This window comes from Plutella xylostella, chromosome 5 (assembly GCF_932276165.1).
Source record: "Plutella xylostella chromosome 5, ilPluXylo3.1, whole genome shotgun sequence".
NCBI classification, from domain to species: domain Eukaryota; kingdom Metazoa; phylum Arthropoda; class Insecta; order Lepidoptera; family Plutellidae; genus Plutella; species Plutella xylostella.
This window is the reverse complement of record NC_063985.1, coordinates 4,544,938-4,570,057: the sequence shown is the minus strand read 5'-3', so window position 1 is coordinate 4,570,057 and position 25,120 is coordinate 4,544,938. Positions and strand designations below refer to the sequence as shown.

Below are 25,120 nucleotides of genomic sequence, written 5' to 3'. Positions count from 1 at the left end.
ACCATTAAATTTAAAATTTGATCAAAATTTACAATTTTAGTTGATTATAATAATATTTTGATGCGCTGTTAAATGCACTTTAATATTGCCGACGGCGTCATTAAGCTAGTCTTATCCGTTCAGGAGTGTAGTAGGTATTACTCTTAATTCATTTAAATAATAAGATATTAGTAGGTATGCTTACTTGCAATAAATATCAATTTATCAATCAAATTAGAGCTTGTTCATCTTCATTTATTATCATTTTATAGGTATGACACGCAGAACAAGTCAATTGTAGTCATTTACATTTACCGAATTAGTGAAATAAATTAGAATCAGCATGTAGGTATAAATTATATGCGACAAGTACGCCAATCAAGCAATATGCGTAATAGCAATGTATATTTTCAAGTACGATTCAGTAAATCCCAACTTGAAAGTATACGCGATTAGTACGCACAAATCGTGTATATTTTCAAGTAAAATATTTATTTTTTTCACTTGAAACTATACAGTGCTAGTACACTATGGGTGCGTTTTGGCCTTGTATAGTTTCAAAACACGCAGCAGCGTTTGTCCTTTTATAAATTTCGTTTGATATTAAGTTCACAAAGAAAATACTCGTACGCAAGTGCTTCTTTAGAATGGTCGTCTAGTTCGACGTTAAGTCTTCCTCGATGGTTGATCATATCCCATGTTTCTTTAGACATCCATTCATTCTTTAAGTGTTCCTTGTGCCTTATTATTTCTTCGCAAATTTTTAACAACACGTCTTTGATGCCAGTTGTTGCCGATCTGGATACTAAGTTTTCTTCTAACTTGTGGGTCCTGTAGCTTATTTACACGACACCTTTGGCAGATCTTGTGGCCTGCTCCTAAACTCCCGCTATCTTCAAGCACATTTTTCCATCGACTAAGTGGTGATCACTATTGACATCAGCAACCCTCTTATTCCTAACATCCAGAAGTGTCTCCATTTTCGACTAATCGTCGGTCGATTTGGTTCTCGGTCCGGCTGTCGGGTGAGACCCAACTCACATTGTGATAGTCCTTTGGGGTTACCACCACTAAAACTTAGCCATTAACAATCCTAAAGCATCGTCGCTTGCTTATCAAATCTAGCGTATCTTGTATGAATCTGACAGATAGTTTAAAGCGAGCGACGCTGCTTATGGATTGATAATTGCTTATGTGTCTTGCCCACACTAACATACGGTGCCGATACATGGACGCTGACCAAGGAAACTGTGCACCGAATCAGAGTTGCACAGAGAGCTATGGAGCGATCCATGTTAAGAATTTCGCTTACAGACCGTATTCCCAGCGTGGTAAATCACCAAAAGACAAAAGTCTTCGACGTCGGTATGCAGGTCACGGAACTGAAATGGGAGTCGGCAGGAAACTTGGCTCGAAGGCAGGACGGAAGGTGGACAAAGGCGGTGACAGAATGGTGGCATAGAGACGGACGAAGAAATGTCGGTTGGATTATGATTATTAATTAATGAATAAGTAAACCTGCTGATCACTTGGATCTCAATCTCAAAGTGATTTCGCGGTGAACAATATGTTAATAAAGTTTATAATAAAATAATGCTTCGAGAAAAGGTACGGCCATGCCGCTTCTTTGCTCGACTTGGTGAGATATTATGAATTTTTTGTTTTCAATCTAGCTGGCCCGCAGGTACCGCTTCTTACCCTACCCTACCCTATCTTACCCTACCCTACCCTACCCTACCCTACCCTACCCTTCTTACCTTTTATACCTTCCCTGGACTTCCACAAATGTTTCTAGACCAAAATCGGTTCAACCGTTCTCGAGTTCTGAGGTCCAATTATAAGTTCATTTATTCTTTAAGTCATTTATCTTAGATATAAATTGCCTTAGTCTGGCGGTTAATTCATTCTTATGGAATGTTTAAAGTAACATAAATTATTATAAAACATTATCCTGGTGTGATGGTTAAATCTCCTTGGTGTTTAAATTGTTTTTACTTGTATTTAATTAAAATGTTAATGTCGTTTAAGCCAATTTTACCTGACTGAGATTTCAGATGCCTATGTCTTATGTCCCTTATTTCAGTAAATAGAATATGTACATTCATTTTATATACAGAATAACATAGAAAACTATTTCAATTTAACGTATTTTAATTTTCAAAGCCATAGCTAGAATAATTACAGAGATATGATTTTTTTTCTAAAATTTCAAACTTTAAATCGCTCTGGTGAACATTTTATGTCATGGCGCTTAAACCATTTTGCCTTTCCACCGTCGATATATTACTTAACTCTGGTGTTTTGGATACAATTACATTAGGTTCAACCACGTAACTAAGCTACTTTCTTTTACAATAGTTCAATTAAAAACAAAAACATCATCAATTGAATCAAATATTTCGCTATCATAGATATCGCACAAAATCAAGTCTATGGGTAAATGTGGGTAATTTGATAACAAATAGTCCATCTCAACAATCTCAAGTTTGCACGCTTGGCTATAACAAAGTAAAGTGACAAATTGATCTCATGTAAATTAGTCCTTATGCATACGATGTAAGGTTCATATTTTATATTTTCCTATTGGTGATTGTTACATTTTGATTTATAAAGAATACGGGCTACACAGGTTAGACAACGATAACTTTCAACTTCGAACATTTGAGTCGCTTAATATAGACGTAAGGTGAAAAATATTTTTATTTTATTATTAATTAACAGATAGGTTTATAGATAGTTGATAGTTATACAAAATTAGTTATTATAATTATATATAATTTGGCTTTAAGTACGTGAAAAAACTCCACAGGAATGTTAATATTTGCCTTGAAAACTTTTTTCATTATGAATTACGGATTGTCTCACACAAATACGGACATTTTTCGGTTTCTAAACTTTACCTAGTATCGAGATGACATCGTTTTGTGCACAAATATTGGGTTCTTTAACACCTCATAAATCTGAGTCACCTCCATTCGCGCGTTTTTCTTTTTTTTCTCTATTATTAGTTTACTCTGTCCTGAAAAGAAACTTTTTCATAGCCACTTAATTCACAGGCTTTTTTTATTCATTAGTTTCTTATGTGGGTTTGCTGTTTAAGACACAGTAAGTAGAATAAAGTGCATTTTTTAACATTATAGAGCTATGTTTTACTTAAATTTCATTCATAATTGGTTGCACACGTATGGAACTATAAACGCGGCCAAACTTACACTTTGTCTTTCAAGTTATTTCTTAGCCACAATCGGCTCTCAGGTTATATAGTTGTGTTGACGAGGGTTTGAGTAGTGTTGCCTCGCTTCGCTCGGCTCTCCAGGGTTTGCAGTATGGTGGTTCGCATTGTTTTGCCTCGCTTCGCTCGGCTCCTCTTTTACGGTTAGGTTATAAATACTGAAGTTGTATTGCCTCGCTGCGCTCGGCTCTTCAGTGGTTGTGGTATGATGTTTTGAAATGTTTTGCCTCGCTGCGCTCGGCTCTCCAATGTTTGTGGTATGATGGTTTGTATTGTTTTGCCTCGCTGCGCTCGGCCCTCCAGTTAAACAGGCAGTTGGTGATTAAAGTAGTTTAGCCTCGCTTCGCTCGGCTCCTCTCCAGGTCTCGGAATGGTAGTCTCGGAAGTTTTGCCTCGCTTCGCTCGGCTCTGCAGTTACATAGGCACTTGCTGTTTATTGTACTTTAGCCTCGCTTCGCTCGGCTCTTCGGGTTTTCGGATGTTAGTTTCAGTAGTTTTGCCTCGCTCCGCTCGGCTCTCTAGGTTTTGGGTTGATGGCTTAGGTTGTTTTGCCTCACTTCGCTCGGCTTTCCACTTCTTAAACGGGACTTTTCCCGTAGTTTTTCTTTATTGATATTAATAATTGTGATACGTTATGCCTCGCTTCACTCGGATGGTTTAATTTTGGTAAAGCTTATAGAAGGACTACGGCCTCGCTGCGCTCGGCACTAAAACGGTGGTAAAGTTGATTTACATTTTGTATGGTTTTGGGGAAAATATGTTTTCCCCTAAAAGTGGGGAGTTTTTATTTTAAAAATAATAATTGTTTGTATTTATCTTCACAAATGCGCCATATACCATAAATCTGTCTGACCACTTCAAAGGGGTGAAATTGCTGATTTTGGTAATTTTTTCTACGTTTTTATGGAAATTTTTATTTTTTTCCCTTAAAGTGGGGAATTTTAAATTTAAATTGTATGCATTTAAGTACACAAACGCGCTATACATTTGCAACCCCTCAGACCATCTCAAAGGGATAAAATTGCATATTTTTGTAAAATTTCCCATGTTTTTAGGGAAATTTTGTTTTTTTTCCTAATAAGTGGGGAGTTTTTATTTAAAAAAATAATTTTTTGTATTTATCTACACAAATGCGCCATATACCATAAATCTGTCTGACCACTTCAACGGAGTGAAATTGCTACTGTTGGTAATTTTATATACGTTTTTAGGGAAATTTTGATATTTTTCCCCATAAGTGTGGAGTTTTTATTTTAAATTAAAATTGTTTGCATTTAACTACACAAACACGCTTTACATTCGAAACCCCTCAGACCATCTCAAAGTGATAAAATTGCATATTTATGTAAATTTTGCCATATTTTTAAGGAAATTTTGTTTTTTTTCCTATAAGTGGGGAGTTTTTATTATTAATTAAAATTTATGCATTTAACTACACAAACGCGCCATACATTCGAATCCCCTCAGACCATCACAAAACGATAAAATTGCATATTTATGTAAAATTTCCCATGTTTTTAGGGAAATTTTGTTTTTTCCCCTAAAAATGTGGAGTTTTTATTTCATAGAAAAATTAAGCGTACCTAAACACACAAACGCGTTCTACAAGTCAAAACTGTCAGACCACTCAATACAGGTGAAATAGCCTTAAAACATGTAAAATTTCACTTTTACAAAAGGGCTGCCACTTCATCCGCCATTTTGATTTTTGCAGTTTTCGGAATTTTCCCATGAATTTCACCATATATCCAACCATGTACAAAGAAAAACATCACCCCACCTCCCCCCCTTCTGGGAGATCAATTCACATCAACTTGAATCGACGTCGAACTTTTTCAAAAATATAATCTCCCGTATTTCTCAGGGTTGCCAGCCGAAAGTGATAAAAATAGTCAAATGTCATTAGTATGAGCCTTTCTGACTAAACTGCATCATTTTTTTAAATCCAAAACGGTTATTTCTATTTTTTATGTTTTTGGGGAAAATCTCAAAATTTTCCCTAAAAATGGGGAAATTTTATTTAACTGGTATAGTCTACCCAACAAACTACACAAATGCGCTATACAAAACAAATCTCCCCAACCACTCTAAACATGTGAAACAACCAATCAAAAATCGTGAAAAAAAGTCACTTTTACAAAATGGCCGCCAAAGCAGTCCGCCATTTTGTTTTTTCAACTTTTCGGAATTTTTCCATAAACTGCACCATACATCAGACCGTGTACAAAAAAAATCATCACCCCACCTGCCTCCCTTCTGGGAGATCAATTCACCTCAAGTTGGGTCGACGTAAAAAAATCCGAAAAAATGTAATCTCGCCTATCGCCCAGGGTTGCCAGTCGAAAGTAATAAAAATGGTCAAATGTCATTAGTACGGGTCTTTCCGACAAAACTGCATCAAATTTTAAAATCAAAAGTGGCCATTTCTACTTTTCATGTTTTTGGGGAAAATCTCGAAATTTACCCTAAAAATGGGGAAATTTTTTTCGCATGGCAACTCTACTCGCCAAACTGCACAACCGCTCCATACAAGTCGAACCTGTCAAATGCCTCGAACACAATAAAAAAATGCTTTGAAAATCCCCGAAAAAACACGTTTTTATAAAAAAATCTCCCCTCCCCCCGCAATTAAAAAAAAATCATTTTTTGGAATTTTCCCATAAATTTCATCATGTGTTCCACCGTTTACAAAAAACAGCATCCCCCCACCTCCCCCCCTTCCGGGAGATCAATTCACCTCAAGTCGGGTCTGACACAGCCTAAACTTTACTTCACTGCAACTCGGCCGCCATTTTGTTTTTTTATTTTTTTATATTTTTTTTATAATCTGTCAGACATTCTTAATACACCCTCGAAATATAAAAAAATGTATGGTCACCAAAAAAGAGGCACAAAAAACATTTTTTTTTTTTACAACTTTTTTAAAAATTTCGGATTTTTTCTCTACTCACCCGAGCACCCTGTACATTTCCCTAAAACATTATTATATCAAAAAATGACTCCTTCTGGGAGAACTACTATGTCAATGAATCAGTGAGTGGTAATCCAGCTTTATATATTATAACTAGAGGTTGCGTTGTGGCGCGGGCTGCAAGCAGCCGCGCGGTGCTTTGATGCTTTTGGTTCGGTTACAGCAGGGTATTGATTTAAAAAAAACCGCAGCAAGTCTTTGGCGTATTTGGTTTTGGATTAAAAACTGTGTTCAGTATGAATTTCGTTATAAAAGGGGTACTGATGATTTTGTTTCAGGGGGGGGGTACAGTTTTCAGTATGAATTTCGGTTTCAGCAGGATATTGACTTGAACATACCGTAGCAAATCCTTCTTGCGTTTTGTTATGCCTTAAAAACTGTGTTCACTATGATTTTTTTAATTATAGGGTTACTGACGATTTTGTTTGACGTGGGAAACAGTTTGCAGTATGAATTTCGGTTTCAGCAGGGTATTGACTTCAACATATCGTAGCAAATCTTTCTTGCGTTTTGTTACGCCTTAAAAACTGTTTTCAGTATGAATTTCATTATAAAAGGGGTACTGATGATTTTGTTTCAGGTGAGATACTGTTTTCAGTATGAATTTCGGTTTCAGCAGGGCTTTGACTTGACCATGACCATATCGTAGCAAATCATTCATCCGTTTTGTATTGCTTTAAAAACTGTTTTCAGTTCGATCGTTCTTTTCGTTATGACAGGGTACTGATAATTTTGTTTTAGGTGGGCTACGGTTCTCAGTATGAATTTTGGTGAGATAACTTGACCATTTTCATTGGGTTAAATTTTCTCTTGAAATCTAATTTCAGTATTAATATAGGTATAATGTAGATAGGGAAGCATTTAACGTAGCTGAAAAATGATTTCAGTATGAAATTTGGTAACAGATGGGTATTGACTTTGCCATAATACAACGGATATTTCTGGCATTAGAATAGAATAGAATAGAATAGAATATATTTATTGACAAAAACTTAGCCTATTACAACATGTTTATGATCTAAATAAAGTAGAAGTAGTAAATCTTAAATAATACCGAGTTAACTCACAATTTACAGTACACAAGGCTTCGACTGCATGAAATGGCCCTGGCAACCTACACTAGGAGACCTGTATCGTAGGAGCCAGTGTCTTTCGTTCATCGCTTGAGTTTCCTACTTGTTAGACATATTTTATATTTTAGTTTTGTAGCTACATATTTAAATATAATAATACAATACTTAGTGCATATAAATATGGTATGATATAAATGAGTATATATATATAAGGGTAAATAAATACTTAAGTATATATATTATTTCCTAATAATTTTTAATTTTCTACATTTAGCAGACCTTCAATTTCGTCATAATTGAGTGATTCTATATAATTTACTGTAATTCTTTTGCATGAGTGGAAAGTGTTTTGGTATAAATTTTTTATTTTATTTATTTTATTGTACAAAAATGGTCCAAGAAAGGTGTGGAAATTTTGAGCAAAAGAGGTCCTTTTATGGGTGATTCGACAGACTTTGTCATTTCTGCGGGTGCTACAAAAGAAAACCGGATCGTAAGCTATTTGGGTATGTTGTTTTAATATAACCGAGCGAATGTACAGTCCACGAACCGTAAGCACTTTTGTGTCTGTATAAAGTTTTGATGTTGGATATCTGAAGGGTTTGAAATATGAGACCTTTAGTAGCGCTCTTTGAGATCGCTCTGCATGGATCATGTGTGTTTTAGAGGCACCTCCCCAGGCATAGAGGCAGTAAGTTAGTATGGACTGCGCAAAGGCAAAATAAACCATCTTAAGGAGTGCTTCATCAGCTATATGTCGTAATTGCTTGAATATAAAGATCAGTTTGCGGACACGACCAGACAGTGACTTGATGTGTGATATCCAATTTAGATGCTTATCCAAGATTACTCCCAGGTACTTGATTTCATGCACTTGTTCCAAAGAAGGGCAAGAACAACAAATTGGGTCTACACAAGAGTGAGCTGTGACAGTGAAAGTGCCTGTTTGGGGTTGACCATTGGATCTTATTGAAAAAGTAACATATTTAGACTTTTTAAGATTTAGGGTCAGAAGGTTATTCTTAAACCAATGCACAACACTACTTAGACCATCTTGGATGTTTTTCTGAACTCCTTGCCACGTCTTGCCATGGAACACGATAGCAGTGTCATCGGCATAAGTGACAATAGCAGCATTTCGGAGTTGGAGATTGCACAAGTCATTTATGTAAATGATGAATAGTGTCGGGCCCAAAATGCTGCCCTGAGGAACGCCATACGCTGAGCATTGGAGGTTTGAGCTTACTGTTGAGTCGATTTTACATGACTGAGTTCTCATGGTCAGGTAGCTGGTGAAAAGATCGTGCTGAATGCCACGTATTCCGATATTGTATAACTTGGCTAGCAGAATGGGTATGGAGACGGTGTCAAATGCCTTGGCAAGGTCAAGGAAGATACCAGCGCAGCGGTCACCCTCATCAATATGTTTCACTACAGTCGCGGTGAGGCGTGCGACAGCATCCTCCGTAGACCTTGCCGAGCGGAAACCATATTGATTTTCTGAGAGAAGGTTTAGTGACTCAAGATATTTAAGCAATCTCTTATTTATAATTGTCTCAAGGATTTTTGATATGGAAGGGAGAACTGATATTGGCCTATAATTAGATGGCAGGCTTTTATCTCCATCTTTATAAATGGGGTGCACCACAGATCGTTTGAGGGCAGTGGGAAATATGCCAGAGTCAAGACTGAGATTCACAATGTGTACGAGGGGAGCTAATATCAGGTCTTTGGCTACTTTAATAAGTTTGACAGGTATCCCATCCCATCCCGTGGCACAGTCAGCTCGCATGTTATTAATTATAAGTTGGATCTCTGTGTGATCAGTAGGTAGTAGCCCAAAGGAGCCTGGTTTATGAGAAGCAATTTTTATATTTCGGGAGAGCAAGTTTTCATCTAAGTTATGTTCTCGTATTATCGTTTTGGCTAGATGGTCACCGACATTTGCAAAGTATTCATTTGCATTATTAGAAGATTCCAGTGCTGACCTAGGACCTATCAACAAGTCAGAAGCGTTTTCCTTTTTCTTTTGTATGTGACATATTTTTTTAAGAGTTTTCCACATTTTTTTAGGGTCATTTTGAGCTTTTTCAAGTTGCGATTTTTCATATAATCTTTTTAATTTTTTTAATATGCTATTACAATAATTTCTGTATTTTTTATAAGTCTGTTGTAAAATTATATCATTTTGATTCTTTCTAAGGTTTTTATGTAGTTTATCTCTCTTTTTTATTGATTTTATTAGGCCAGGCGTGATCCATGGTTTGATATTATTCTTTGATCTAGGTAAAACTCGAGTTACGGAGTACTTGTCTATGGAACTTTTTAAGGTCTGTATAAAAGAGTTAGTTGCATGTTCAGCGTCGTTACAACTAAGTATTTCCATTAAATTACTATTTTTTAGGTCCATACAAACCTTGTCATAGTCCAAAGAGGTTGTAAATCGTGAGACATGTTTGTTTTTAACACTCTGTTGAATGGCCGAAAGTGACAATAATACAGCTTGGTGATCCGTAACTGTGCTATCTAAAACTATTGTTATTGATGGGTTTTTACTTTTTAATAATATATGGTCAAGACAGTTGCCTTCATGAGTTGGGTAGGTATGAGCCGGAAGCAAAGTGTGTGTTGCTGTTAAGTTTAGGTATTTTTCGGAGTGACTGTCTCTGTTTAGTGGTTTTATATCGATGTTTATGTCTCCTATAAGGACGATATTCGGGTAACTTTGATTTTGCTGCAGGACTGTATCCAGTGAGTTAAGAAATTTATCAATATTATTGTATGAAGGTGATCTGTAAATGCCCAGTAAACAAAGATTACAGTTTATTCTTAAAAGAAGACAGTTAGCATCTAATATACTTGGCTCGCAGCAGTTAACATTCAGACTTTTTTTCCAGTAAATAACCACTCCATCGTTTTGGATTGGATTATTTTTTGTGCAACTGTAGTCATATTCAGACAAAGTAGGTAATACCGGGTTATTAATTAATCTACACTCTGTTAGAATTATTATGTCAATATTACTATTTATTCTGTGTAACAGTACTGACAAATCGTTAAAATTTTTATTAACACTTCTAATATTTTGGGTAAGAATAGTTATATATTGGTTGGAAGATGGTAGGTAACAATGACATTCCTCAGCTGAGAGTTCGTAGGAACAAGAAACTTGGACATTATCAATGTCCTTGTTAATATCGGAAATTATAGACATTGTTTATATCTAATGTGGATAAATTCGTCACAAACACAAATATTTGAATGATGACTATGGGAATGTTTAATATTATTGAGTGAGACTAGAGCAACGAAGTAGTTATGCCGCATATTTGATTGAGCTAGTTTAGTTATTGTCAGTTTACAGTGTGAGTTAAGGGGTTGTATGATAAAATATAAAAAGTTGGAGGACATAAGTCTATGCTTATAAGTATAATATATAACTATATTTAGTTGGTAACAATCCATTGCGTATTTTAAAACCCAGATTGGTGGATCTATTGTTGCAGTGAAACGATAATATAATATGAATATAGCTTTTAATAGGTTTAAACTGGCTGGTGAAAGGTTAGTGTAATAGCAATATATACCCATAATAACACAGATTTTATAATATTGATACAAAATAATAAATAATTTGCCTACACAGTATGGTTGTCCATTAAGTAAAGCAAAACATTGGGATATGTATGCAATTTCATGTTCTGTTTGTCTGCTATATCTGTACAATATCATAATAGAATATAAACTAGAATAATATACAGTTAATAATATACAGGATTTTAAGTGATATGTAAATATTACGGAAATCTTAAACACAGTGAATTTTGTTTGCTTGATTACCAACACATAACAAATTAACAAAAAGTTTATTCGACAATTTAAGAGTTAAGTGTTTTTAAGAATTCTACGTCACGAACATAAAGGTATTCCGAGGATTCCGTCTTTCGTAGGTACACACGTCCGTTTCGTACCCAAGCATATTTGTATCCAAGTTCTCTTGCCTTTTGGCGGGCAGCTGCGTGAAGTGACTTTATTTCTGGGGTCAGATGTTCCACTACGTAGACATTTGCCTTTTTTTCGCACGCAATACCTAAGTGACTGGTATTTAACTTGTCTGTGGGGTGTTCCTTGTTGTACTTAGTGGCAGCTGTAAGGTATGCATCCCTTTGACGTGGGGACTGAAACTTCACTAGTAGGGAGCGGGGGCGGGAACTCTGGGGGTTAGCTTTAGATATGCGAGAACAGAATACGAGGTCGTTGTCCTGGATTTCACAGTCAATCACTTTACTCAATTGTTGCACGATATTTGTAGGATTTTCGGATTTATACTCGGGAACACACTGAATTTCCAGGTTAGCCACACGGGAAAGTTGTTCCAGCTGGTTGATGCGTTGATGGAGGGTAGAAATCGTACAGCGTAGGTTCTCGTTCTCCTTTTGAATCGTTTGCATGGTTTTCTTGAATGACATAACTTCAGACTTGAATTCCTCAAATTTATCGGAGGAGAATTTAATTGACTCCTTAATATCATTCATTTCTGATTGTATGTCACGTAATTGGGTTGCGAGGCAGTCTTTTATTGAGGATTTTATTTGCACACTTAACGAATCCTGCAGCTCCTTTCTGATAGCAGCTGTTAAATCCTCTTTAGTCATGCATCGGTTGCAATTTGTAGCGGCGGAGGCAGCACTGTTAGAAGCAGAGGCGGCGGCGGTTGAGGCATTATTTCCACGCTGTTTACGAACTGTTACGTTTTCCTTAGCAGGGACGCGGATCGGCGTATTTGAATTATCTCCCTTCGGTCGTTTGCTGGTGCACGTCGGGCAGAGCCAGGACTTTATTTGACTCTTGCTGAGGTTCGCAACGTCAATACTAACGCATAGGGCATGATAACTTTCTTTACAAAGCGTACAAACCAAGCATTTTTCGGTTAAACAAATGTCGCTTGTGCAAGCGGCGCATGTTTTGTCCGTTATCTCACTCATAGCGGAGCAGTGGACGGGACGGCGCAAGCGGTTAAATGATGACGTCAGGAGTAAGCGGGACGGATGGATCGGGTATACAACCCAACAGCCGAATTCGGTGCGACGACAGACGACAAGCGGCGGTCTAACAAGGATGTCAGCTGCTTGTGATTGCTTCTGATTCTCGAGTCCGAGCCGACAACACCCGATTTACCCGAAGCACTAGTATTTAGCGATTGGCAAGTTTTAATCACAAATCACAACACTGTGGCTTATTGTCACCACTATAAGAACGATAATTACTTGTGAGAAATATCAATTTTATAACAGAGCCAAGCACACGTCTACTCGCAGCAAAACTCAAGCGACGAATTAGGGTTTATATTTAAGAAAAAACTCCACAGGAATGTTAATATTTGCCTTGAAAACCTTTTTCATTGTGAATTACGGATAGTCTTCGCACAAATACGGTAGAGAAACTGATCCTATATGGTCATTTTATGGTTTCGTAAACTTTTCTTACTTACTTTCGTTAACTTATCAAGCCGACATAGTTTTGTGTACAAATATTGGGTTCTTTAACACCTCATTAAAAATCGGACTCACCTCTATTCGCGCATTTTTCTAGCTTCTCGATAGTAAGTTTACTTTGTCCTGAAGAGAAACTTTTTCATAGCAACGAAATTTACAGGCTTTTTTTGATACATTAATTTCTTATGTGGGTTTGCTGTTTAAGTAAGTAAAATAAAGTGCGTTTTTTAACATTATAGAACTATGCTTTACTTAAATTTAATACACTATATGGTTGCACACGTATGGAACTATAGACGCGCCCAAACTTACACTTTGGCTTTCATTTTATTCATTCAAGTTATTTCTTATCCACAATCGGCCCTCAGGTTATATAGTTGTGTTGACGAGGGTTTGAGTAGTGTTGCCTCGCTTCGCTCGGCTCTCTAGGGTTTGAAGTATGGTGGTTCGCATTGTTTTGCCTCGCTTCGCTCGGCTCCTCTTTTACGGTTAGGTTATATTACTTAAGTTGTATTGCCTCGCTGCGCTCGGCTCTTCAGTGGTTGTGGTATGATGTTTTGAAATGTTTAGCCTCGCTGCGCTCGGCTCTCCAAAGTTTAAGGTATTGTAGCGACACATGTTATAGTCACGTTTTGCAATGTCAGCTTTCTAGTAACTTCCAGTAGCGAACAATGCGCAGACGCTAGTCGTCTCGCGCCCGTCACTTAGAACACACTTAAGAAAATGTAATTTGGTTCAGTAAATAGTTTGGCCTCAAGAATCCTGCATTCGTCATTTACCACCACAACCCCGTAGCCACCTCTTTATACCCTAAATTGGTGACCACCGACAATTTGAACACGCAACCTTCGGAAGAAACGATGGAGTCAGCACGGCGATGACGCGGCGCAGCATGGAACGGCGTGGACGAGACGGCTCCCCCAGCAAGGCCATGGGGTAACAACGACAATCGACATCAGGAACATCATCTACTGGAAGTGCACCACCCCTTCACAAATTTTGGTAACGCATCAAAGAAGAAATTAGCGTATCGAAGCATCTCAAGTCAGCACCTGGACGAGCGGAACACATAGAAGGTGCGATTGCGCGTCCACGACGGCAGGTCAACGGGCGGTAATCGGCGCTTCTGAAGTTAGCGAGTTTGGGCGGTTTCCTCGCTGCGAGGCTGCCGAGCTGGAGCATAGTGGACTGGTCACCCACGTGGAGGCTCACTCGAGGGTCCTCATGGAAGTTCCCGCCAGGATGGATGAGAGATGCAACGAAAGAAGCTATTTTTAGATCGGAAATTCCCACATGGTTCAATCACACACGAGATCGGATTCGCAGAACCGAGGTAGCAGAGTTCATCTTGCACGGTCAGCGGAATGTGATAAGCGCGTCGCGAGTGAACAGAGTGCTACGTAGTTTTACCAAGTGGTCTATTGTGTGATTTATAAGTTTGATTTGTTAATTTTGTATCAGCATTGAAATGTAATTTTGTGATTTCTGTTTTGTTTGATATTGTATGTTTCAAGTTTAAAGCTCCGTAAGAGAGGCTTTTGTAACATAGGTATTACGTATTGTACTTGAAAATTTTTGAGAAAAATTTTGAAAAACGGGGGAAGTGATGTAGCGACACATGTTATAGACACGTTTTGCAATGTCAGCTTTCTAGTAACTTCCAGTAGCGAACAATGCGCAGACGCTAGTCGTCTCGCGCCCGTCACTTAGAACACACTTAAGAAAATGTAATTTGGTTCAGTAAATAGTTTGGCCTCAAGAATCCTGCATTCGTCATTTACCATCAACCCGATAGCCACATGTAATCCTAAAGTATGATGGTTTTGATTGTTTTGCCTCGCTGCGCTCGGCTCTCCAGTTAAACAGGCAGTTGGTGATTAAAGTAGTTTAGCCTTGCTTCGCTCGGCTCCTCTCCAGGTCTCGGAATGGTAGTTTCGGTTGTTTTGCCTCGCTTCGCTCGGCTCTTCAGGTTTTCGGATGTTGATTTCAGTAGTATAGCCTCGCTCCGCTCGGCTCTCTAGGTTTTGGATTGATGGTTTAGGTTGTTTTGCCTCGCTTGGCTCGGCTTTCCACTTCTTAAACGGGACTTTTCCCGTAGTTTTTCTTTATTGATATTAATAATTATGATACGTAATGCCTCGCTTCGCTCGGATTTCTTTTCTTTATGGCAGGGTTACATGTCGGATGCCTCTCTGCGCTCGGCTGGTTTAATTTTGGTATAGCTTGTAGAAAGACTAAGGCCTCGCTGCGCTCGGCACTTAAACTGTGGTAAAGTAGATTTACATTTTGTATGTTTTAAGGGAAAAATATTTTTTCCCCTAAAAGTGGGGAGTTTTTATTTTAAATAGTAATTCTTTGTATTTATCTACACAGATGCGCTATATACCATAAATCTGTCTGACCACTTCAAAAGGGTGATATTGCTAATGTTGGTAATTTTTTCTACGTTTTTAGGGAAAATTTGATTTTTTCCCTAAAAGTGGGAAGTTTTTATTTTAAATTACAATTCTATGCATTCAACTGCACAAACGCGCTATACATTCGAAACCCCTCAGACCATCTCAAAGGGATACAATTGCATATTTATGTTAAATTTCCCATTATATTAGGGAAAATTTGATTTTTTCCCTAAAAGTGGGAAGTTTTTATTTTAAATTAAAATTCTATGCATTCAACTGCACAAACGCGCTATATATTTGAAACCCCTCAGACCATCTCAAAGGGATACAATTGCATATTTATGTTAAATTTCCCATTATATTAGGGAAATTTTGATTTTTTTCCCTACAAGTGGGGAGTTTTTATTTTAAATAATTATTGTTTGTATTTATCTACACAAATGCGCCATATACCATCAATCTGGCTGACCACTTCAACGGGGTGAAATTGCTAATGTTGGTAATTTTTTATACGTTTTTAGGGAAATTTTGATTTTTTCCCCATAAGTGGGGAGTTTTTATTTGAAATTAAAATTGTATGCATTTAACTACACAAACACGCTATACATTCGAAACCCCTCAGACCATCTCAAAGTGATAAAATTGCATATTTATGTAAATTTTCCCATGTTTTTAGGGAAATTTTGTTTTTTTTCCCTATAAGTTGGGAGTTTTTATTATTAATTAAAAATCTATGCATTTAACTACACAAACGCGCTATACATTCGAATCTCCTCAGACCATCAGAAAACGATAAAATTGCATATATATGTATAATTTCTCATGTTTTTAGGGAAATTTTGGTTTTTTCCCTAAAATGGGGAGTTTTTATTTCATAAAAAAACTAAATGCATCCACCTACACAAACGCGCTCTACAAGTCAAAACTGTCAGACCACTCAATACAGGTGAAATAGCCTTAAAACATGTAAAATTTCTCTTTTACAAAATGGCTGCCACTTCATCCGCCATTTTGATTTTTACAGTTTTCGGAATTTTCCTATTAATTTCACCATATATCCAACCATGTACAAAGAAAAACATCACCCCACCTCCCCTCCTTCTGGGAGATCAATTCACCTCAACTTGAATCGACGTCGAACTTTTTCAAAAATATAATCTCCCGTATTTCTCAGGGTTGCCAGCCGAAAGTGATAAAAATAGTCAAATGTCATTAGTATGAGCCTTTCTGACTAAACTGCATCATTTTTTAAAATCCAAAACGGTTATTTTTATTTTTCATGTTTTTGGGGAAAATCTCAAATTTTTCCCAAAAAATGGGGAAATTTTATTTAACTGGTATAGTCTACTCTACAAACTACACAAATGCGCTATACAAGACAAATCTCCCCAACCACTCTAAACATGTGAAAAAACCAATCAAAAATCGCGAAAAAAAGTCACTTTTACAAAATGGCCGCCAAAGCAGTCCGCCATTTTGTTTTTTCTACTTTTCGGAATTTTCCCATAAACTGCACCATATATCAGACCGTGTACAAAAAAAATCAACACCCCACCTGTCTCCCTTCTGGGAGATCAATTCACCTCAAGTTGGGTCGACGTAAAAAAATCCGAAAAAATATAATCTCGCCTATCGCGCAGGGTTGCCAGTCGAAAGTAATAAAAATGGTCAAATGTCATTAGTACGGGTCTTTCCGACAAAACTGCATCAAATTTTAAAATCAAAAGTGGCCATTTCTACTTTTCATGTTTTTTGGGAAAATCTCAAAATTTACCCTAAAAATGGGGAAAATTTTTGCACATGGCAACTCTACTCATCAAACTACACAACCGCTCCATACAAGTCAAACTTGTCAAATGCCCCCAACACAATAAAAAAATGTTTTGAAAATCCCCGAAAAAACACGTTTTTATAAAAAAATCTCCCCTCCCCCCGCAATTAAAAAAAAATCATTTTTTGGAATTTTCCCATAAATTTCATCATGTGCCTCATCGTTTACAAAAAACAGCATCCCCCCACCTCCCCCCCTTCCGGGAGATCAATTCACCTCAAGTCGGGTCTGACACGCCCTAAACTTTGCTTCACTGCAACTCGGCCGCCATTTTGTTTTTTTATTTTTTTATATTTTTTTTATAATCTGTCAGACACTCTAAACACACCCTCGAAATATAAAAAAATGTATGGTCACCAAAATGGAGGAACAAAAAAAATTTTTTTTTTTTACCACTTTTTTTAAAAAGTCGAGGTTTTTCTCTACTCACCCGAGCACCCTGTACATTTCCCTAAAACATTGTTATATCAAAAAATTGCTCCTTCTGGGAGAACTACTATGTCAATGAGTGAGTGAGTGGTAATCCAGCTTTATATATTATAATTAAGAATATCTTAACCAATATGGAATATTTTAACTATAATCGAGTATTATAACTATTATTTTGTAACTGATATTGATATCGATACTTTTTGTATTTTATTCGAACGGCCACACTGAACTGTCAGTTATATTTTTTTTTAACGAGTAGTGGAAGAGCGATATCAGTATCGGATTTTCATTCTGGCTGTAACCGTTAAGCAGACAACACAACTGTGAAAATAAAGGAACGTGAAGTGAATTTGGATGTTTTACTTTGAGCTTCTTTCATTCGATAGTTGGAGTGAATGATAGAGAGTATATATAAAAAGACGTGACATTACTGTTTGCTGACTCCGAAGCCGACCGACAAGCCGACATGAATAAGAACAACAACTTACCAGTGATGGTATCAATAGGTCCCTTCTGCACATACGCCCCAGCTATGCCGACCACGTGGGCGCCGAGGCTGTGTCCTATCAAGTGGACGTCGTCCATAGACACGCCCTCGTCTATGAGAAAGTTGAGGAAGTGAGTCAGGTGGCGCCCCACCATGGCCACGTTGTAGCTGGCAAGAATGTAGTTCACGTTGGCTGCTACCCCCCAGTCAACCACGATTATGTTGAGGTCACTCACGTTGAGGTAGGCTGGAAGATGTAGTAGAACATGGTTAAAGATGAAACAAATAAATATCACACTGTCGAACAAGTGCAAAGGAGTATTAAAAATTCTTAAATAGGTATTTTTGATTATGATTTTTCAATAATCATGTATAAGTTAGATAAGGGTTTCATTATTATGAGTAAGCAGTACTAAGTGAACTGTCTTGTAGAGGAATCAATACCTATATAATTATGTATAAGTACCTACCTATTCAAAATTCAAAGTTAATTCCTTAAATTTACCCCTTTTAGGCATAATTGACAACATTTCAAATAAAATGCTCACCGATTTTATTTTATTTTCGACGAGATATCACAAATTTAGATGACCCGTATTTTTTTATTTCTTAATATTTCTATGTTTTAATATATTTTTTTGATTTCAAGGTTCAAAATATTTTTAGTATGAGTGACGTCACGTCGAGGCTTGGGATAAAAATATTTTCGTTGCCTAACCTAAAAAAAAAAAGTTGGATGACATTAACTTGACATGAACAAGGACCAATCAGCTTCAACTTCAACTTTATTTTGTGGCCAGGACCAATCACGTACTTCCGTCATTGACAAGGACACATAAAAGTGACAGACATTTGAGTGATGTTTGTCATTGTCATTGTCAAAGTGACATAACATGTTTTTTTGTTGTTTATGTTTTAGAAGTAAAAGCCCGTTTAATTATTATGCCACATCGTGGTGTCACGAATGATAATTTAGATTTTTATGTTTTTCTCTGAAATAAATCAAAAGAAAAATCGGAAACATTTTTTTTTGTGAATATTAGAGCCATATCTCTAAATGGTTTTCGAATTTCAACTGTATAAAATTTTGAAATGTTGTCAATAGTATTGTCTACAACCATCGATCGTAGATCACATGGTGGGGGGTGCGACAGTTAAATATTATCTTTGTAACTAAAGGAATTCATTATTATTGGTTGTCAGTGTACTTAATTTGACTTACCTTCTTTAATAGATTCTGGCATGGGACTGAAGCCATGGTTGAGCCAGCCATGAGTAAGAACTTTAACTTTTCTATTAAAGTCAAAGTTTGAGTTCCACAATGCTTCCGAATCGTTTATATGGATCACCTGGTAGTTAAATGGATTTCGTCTGAAAATTTAAACAATATTTATATTATAAAAATGAATACCAACTTGGAGAGTAACTTTGTCAAAAACTCTACAACTAGTTAAATACTAAAATGTGGGTCATACCATACGGTGTAAGAGTACCTACTCTCTACTCAATAGGGAGGGATAAATTTATTAAGTAGGTATTTTAAGTCGACATAAAGCAAATAATCCTAATTTACATCTTGAATTACCAACCATTCCAATTTTTTTCAGGTTTGTTCTGAAGATATCAATTAAAATAGTTATGGTAAATATACCATAACTACAACAAACCATATATTACCAGTAATAACTGCAACAAAAAATCGCAAAGATATAGTTAGGATAAATCTTTAGATCGTACCAAGTGATCATCTACGATCTAAATTCAGGAAACGTAATTCTTTTCTCCCCGTATTATTGATACGATTATTTCCAAAGCCTATAGGCGACAATAAAATAAAATGCAACATTAAACCTTAGCCAGTGAAAATTAAGGAAGACATCATAAACGTGGCATATTATCAGACAAGTAAAAGCCTGAAAAAGGTATTGGGGTTCCGTAGAAGGATACAGGCCAACACTGATCTGGGTCTAAAAAGTAATTTAGATTTTTCGGTCGTTACTCGTTGTCATAAAGCTTTTATAACCTACTTTCCGTCGCCCATCATGTTACTTTATTGTTTTACAGAAAGTTATTCTTAACGTGCCATCTTTTCATAGCGCTTTATATATCTTTTTTAGGATACAAGATAAAACAGCCTGGTTCGCAGGCTTATGATGATGTTACAACGTATGCTTTCATGAACCTATGTATGTAGGTATATAGGTAGTTCCATATTGTTTTTGTCCCAACCACAAGGCTATAGATTGGCAAGTTGCTTGGCGACCCTCCTTGCAAGGTGAAAGACGCGGAGGGGACGAGGTACCCTAGACGACAGCGGGTAGCGGGAGGGTAGCGGGGAAGGGCAACGCGTGCACTGCATGTCATTGTTACGGCAGTCTCGGCCGCGCAGCCGAGGCGGCCACATGTCTTAATAGTCTGTCATAATTTGAGCGCGACCCACATGAGACCATTGATCCTGAGACCATTAGTCTTAGGATGAGTCGGCCACATGTCTTAATAGTCTGTCATAATTTGAGCGCGACCCACATGAGACCATTGATCCTGAGACCATTAGTCTTAGGATGAGTGTTGAGGCCTTTTTAATATTATCATTATATTATTATTATTATTAGGTATCTATAATTCGTCAACAAAATAACGTTAAAAACAACAAATCGTATAATGTCTCAATATAGGGGCTTCTTGTAGAACAGCGTACCGGATCAGTCATGCTACGCGGCTAAAGGTTGGTACTGCGCAGTCAGATACGAAAAAGTAAACAACAAAGACGAAGAGTCCATATGACAATGCGTCAGTTGTCAGTTCTTGTAACTAGGAAAGCAACCAAAATTTACGTGATTTAATGAAAGTAATTAATGAGCAAAACACAGAGAAATATTACAAAATTGATGAAATTTTGAAAGAAAATGGTCATATCATGCTTCGCCTACCCCCATACCACCCGGAATTAAATCCTATTGAACTTGTGTGGCGGTACGTGAAAGGCGAGCTCGCAAGAATGTCGATTGACTCTAAATTAGATAAAGAGATAAAAGACTTAGAGTTGCTTTTCTCTAATTATTCGCCTGAAAAGTGGAGAAATTGTGACGACCATGTCATAAAAAATTAAGACGAATATTATAAATCTGATAGAGTATTTGACGATGTATTGGACAGGTATGTTATTGTTTATTTATAATTTAATGTAAATTACTTAAACATAAAATATTATAGGTGTACACTGAACTAATATGACTGACGTACTCTAGTACATTATATACTTCAAAGTAGGTATAATGTTTTTTTGGTTTTAGTCTTAGATTTATAATTGAAGTTAATGAAAACGATGATGAAGATGAGGATGACGACGACGATGAACAAGTTCAAACAGAGAGTGAACATGAAAGTGACATGGAAATTGATTTATAAAATAAAACACTTTTACATAAATAAATTCAAATTGGTAGATATTCTGAAGGTAAACATCCAAATTTTAATGCTGTCAAACTATAAATTTTAAGCTAAATATGACATTTACGGGAACACTCATAGAATAAAATTTTACTTACGTCAGAAATAGTTACAAGCTATCGCGAGATTAATCCGGGCACACTTTTCTACGTGTGTAGCATGTCGTGCTACCTCGCCCCCGCCACTTCTTTCACCCCGCAAGGAGGGTCGCCAAGTAACTTGCCACATTATACTATGTGGCATGTGCAACTACAGGATGTTGCAAAAAGGGTACATCTGTATATACGATGCTCCAGTCCTTGGTTAGAAATAGAATTAAGCTCGGTATCGTATCCCATACAGTTTTATGTATTAACCTTTATATGTATAGGCATCGTTAGTTACTGTTATCGTATAGGCATATTGATTGGGCCCGACTATTCATTATTCAAGCGTCGGCGACGAGTGAAGCAGGGCACCGGGGACCGGTTGTGGCTTCAACCGGGAGTGCTGAACCAATAGGGAGCTAGATGATTTAGTTATAAGCGACAGTAAACGCTCTTTGTAGTTGTAGAGATTTACTAAGTACCTAGGTAAGTACAAAAGTGAATCGATAGCTTCATCAGCATCAGCCAATAACCATCCTCTGGACATAGGCCTCTCCCAAGGAGCGCCACAACACTCGGTTCTCGGCCGTCCTCATCCAGCAACTACCGGCTACCCGCCAAAGGTCGTCGGTCCAGCGGGCAGAAGGTCGCCCCACGCTGCGTTTGCCTGTTCGTGGTCTCCACTTGAGAATTAATCCCAACGGTTATCGGTTCTTCGGCAGATAATATGACCAGCCCACTACCACTGACTGCCCTATTGCATATTTTGACAGCTATGTCGGTAACCTTAAGCCGGGTCCAGACATGTAGGTATCATTTTGCCCGATCCGTATCGTCGAAGCGTATTATCGGGCAAAGGATACATGTCTGGACGTGGCTTTAATCCTCTGACGGATGAAACTGAACATTAACTAGTCCAGCTATAGTGATGTAATAACTCCATTCCATGTCCTCACCTAGTGAACAGCCGGAACTCCACATCGGTCTCGGTGACCCACCCCCAGAGCCTGGTCTCGTTGGTCGGTGGCACCGGCGCATGCGTCTGCACACTGGCCAGCCACACCGGGTCGTACGGCACGGGGGCGTCCCACTCTATGCCGCATACTGACGCTGCTGGATGAACAAACTTTTTGATGAGTAATCAATGAAGGTCTGATGAAGGATAATGCACAATGAATGTTGAAAAACGTTTATGCTGCGTCCCCAGTATGCCAACTGTTTTCCGCCGAATGAGTGTTCAATGTTCATAGTGTTCTAGTTTTGCGCTCACTCTACGCAATTCACAGGGTTCACCTAGTAACAGATACAAAAAAATATATCATGTTATTGTGTTGGGAATTCGGATCAATTAAAGGACTAACCATAGAAAATAGCAGATAAATAAACGTATTATTAATAAAACAACACTGATAACTTGTTTACCAGCACATGGTAAACTTAAAGAAAGTCGTACAAGTTCTATCTGTTTGAGCTTTGAGCGAAGCTCAGAAACTTTAAATTGATCGGCCATGTTTCAACATGTTCAGTAAACTTTAATATCTATAAGTAGGTAAGTAAATATATATGAAACAGGGGTTCCCCTCATCTCGCCTAATCTTTATTGTCCTAAACTCGTTTCGCATAACTCGTAAGGTAAATAAATAAATAAATATGTGGGGACATCTCACACACGGCCATCCGACCCCAAGCTAGGCAGAACCTGTGTTATGGGTGTCGGACAGCTGATAGATCTACACAAATACATAGATAGATAGATACTAAATATAAATATCAACACCCAAGACCCGAGTACAAATATCTGTCTTTAAACAAATATCTGCCCCAGCCGGGAATCGAACCCGGGACCTTCGGCATAGCAGTCAGGGCCACTAACCACTACGCCATTCGACCGTCCAAAGGTCTAAACTTTTTAGGTAGAATCATCACTTCGCCAAGACTTATGTGGCATAAGACTCGTCTAAAACTCTTTTGGCACAAACTTGAAACACCTAAGTCTCGTTTGCTCAAATTGTTCGTATTGGTTTATAGATAAAGATAGATAGATAGATAAAGCGTTTATTTGATCCACTTTCTTACATACACAACAAATCACAATTACAGATATACACATTTGTACTTATAACTAGGTAAATAGTAGCTATGATAAAGACAGGTTTGTACTTGGCAGGTTGTGTGTTGAAGCGGACCAAAAGGGTGAAGTAACTCAGCGTGGATGTTTACTCCAGGAGCAAACCGCTGATTTTCAGTTACCTCCCATTTAATTGTTCCAAGGGTGCCGAATTACATAAATTGTGAGCAAAAAAAACTACTTAAAATATATTGTTTTGAAGAAAAATTACCTATTTTAGTTTGATAATGTTGTAAAGGTGTGCAGCTAACCAGCAAGAGACACAGGGTCGTACTCAGTGGATGACAGAGCACCCACCATAGTATTAATATTGCATGAATGTATTTATTGTTAGACGATCTGCGCCGGATGTAACAAAAATATAGAAAATATGTAATGAATAAATAGTTATTGTAGATAACTAAATTTGTTATCAAGTCTTTTGCTTAATAAGAAGAAACAATTTTATTTTATTTTTAAAATTAATTTTATTTTTTAAGAGCCTTATGGGTGGTGGAATATTATTCCAGCATTTTGTTGCTTGATAACGGAAACTTCCTTCAAACGCGGCGCTAACATGTTTAGGGACAGACAAAATTGGGCGGAAAGATCTAGTACCATACCTGTCATGAAAAGGGGAGAAACAAAGTTTAGAAAACAAGTATTCAGGTTTTTGAAACTTTAACACGTCGAAAACTAGGCTACAAGTATGCAGGTACCTTCGGGCCTCCATGTTTAGCATGGATGCTTTATTTAGAAAAGGAGTAATGTGTCCTCGAGGTGGTACGTCAAAACAAAAACGACAGCAGGCGTTTTGCACCCGCTGTATTAGACGCCGAGTTCGCTCAAGAAGACAAGGGCCGTAAACAGTATCTCCATAATTCAGCCTAGAGAGGATTAGAGTCTCACACAGCGTAATGCGTACTTTTTCTGTTAGTAAGGAGCGGATTTTATATAGAACTTTAAGACGGAAAAAACAGTTTTTGACAATATTCTGAATGTGATTTTCAAATTTTAAACCACTATCAAGGAGCAAACCCAGACACTTTGCCTCGTGAACGCGTTCAATACTCTGGCCTTTCATGTTTATAGTTAAAGCATTAGTATTAATAATGTTTCTGACCTGCATAGTGGAGCCCAAAACCATATATTTCGATTTAGATGGGTTCAGCACCAACGCATTATCTTTAGACCAGTTATCTATGTTATCAAGATCACCATTGATTCCCTCCAGTACTTTTTGCAAATTATCCGGTGCGACTGATGCATAGAGTTGAACATCATCAGCGTAACAGTGGTACTTACAATATTTAATTTCAGCGGTTAGATCCGTGCTATAAATTATAAACAAAAGGGGACCAAGGACTGAGCCTTGCGGTACCCCACGACTAACGGGTAAAGGATTTGATGTGATGCTAGTGCCATTATTCAGCATTAGTTTGACAGACTGGGTTCTATTCGACAGATAACTGTTGAACCAATCAATGGCATGACCACTTATACCATAGTAAGTTAATTTAGCTAGAAGCAGATCAATATCCAGGCAATCAAACGCACGTGAGAAGTCCAGCAACGATA

General features: G+C 37.4%; 1 protein-coding gene across 2 annotated transcripts in view; it reads right to left on the bottom strand.

Moving 5' to 3' along the window:
- LOC119692406 (pancreatic triacylglycerol lipase) overlaps positions 1-25,120 on the bottom strand; it is a 47,334-nt gene that overhangs the window by 15,629 nt on the left and 6,585 nt on the right. The window contains exons 2-4 of one of the 2 annotated variants that reach the window (XM_038113003.2): positions 22,392-22,548; positions 19,122-19,270; positions 17,901-18,146 (exon numbers count right to left, since the gene is read on the bottom strand). In XM_038113003.2, the coding sequence (XP_037968931.2) occupies positions 17,901-18,146; positions 19,122-19,270; positions 22,392-22,548 (552 nt within the window). The remainder of the gene's footprint in view (positions 1-17,900; positions 18,147-19,121; positions 19,271-22,391; positions 22,549-25,120) is intronic. The other variant, XM_038113004.2, reaches the window with a different exon arrangement.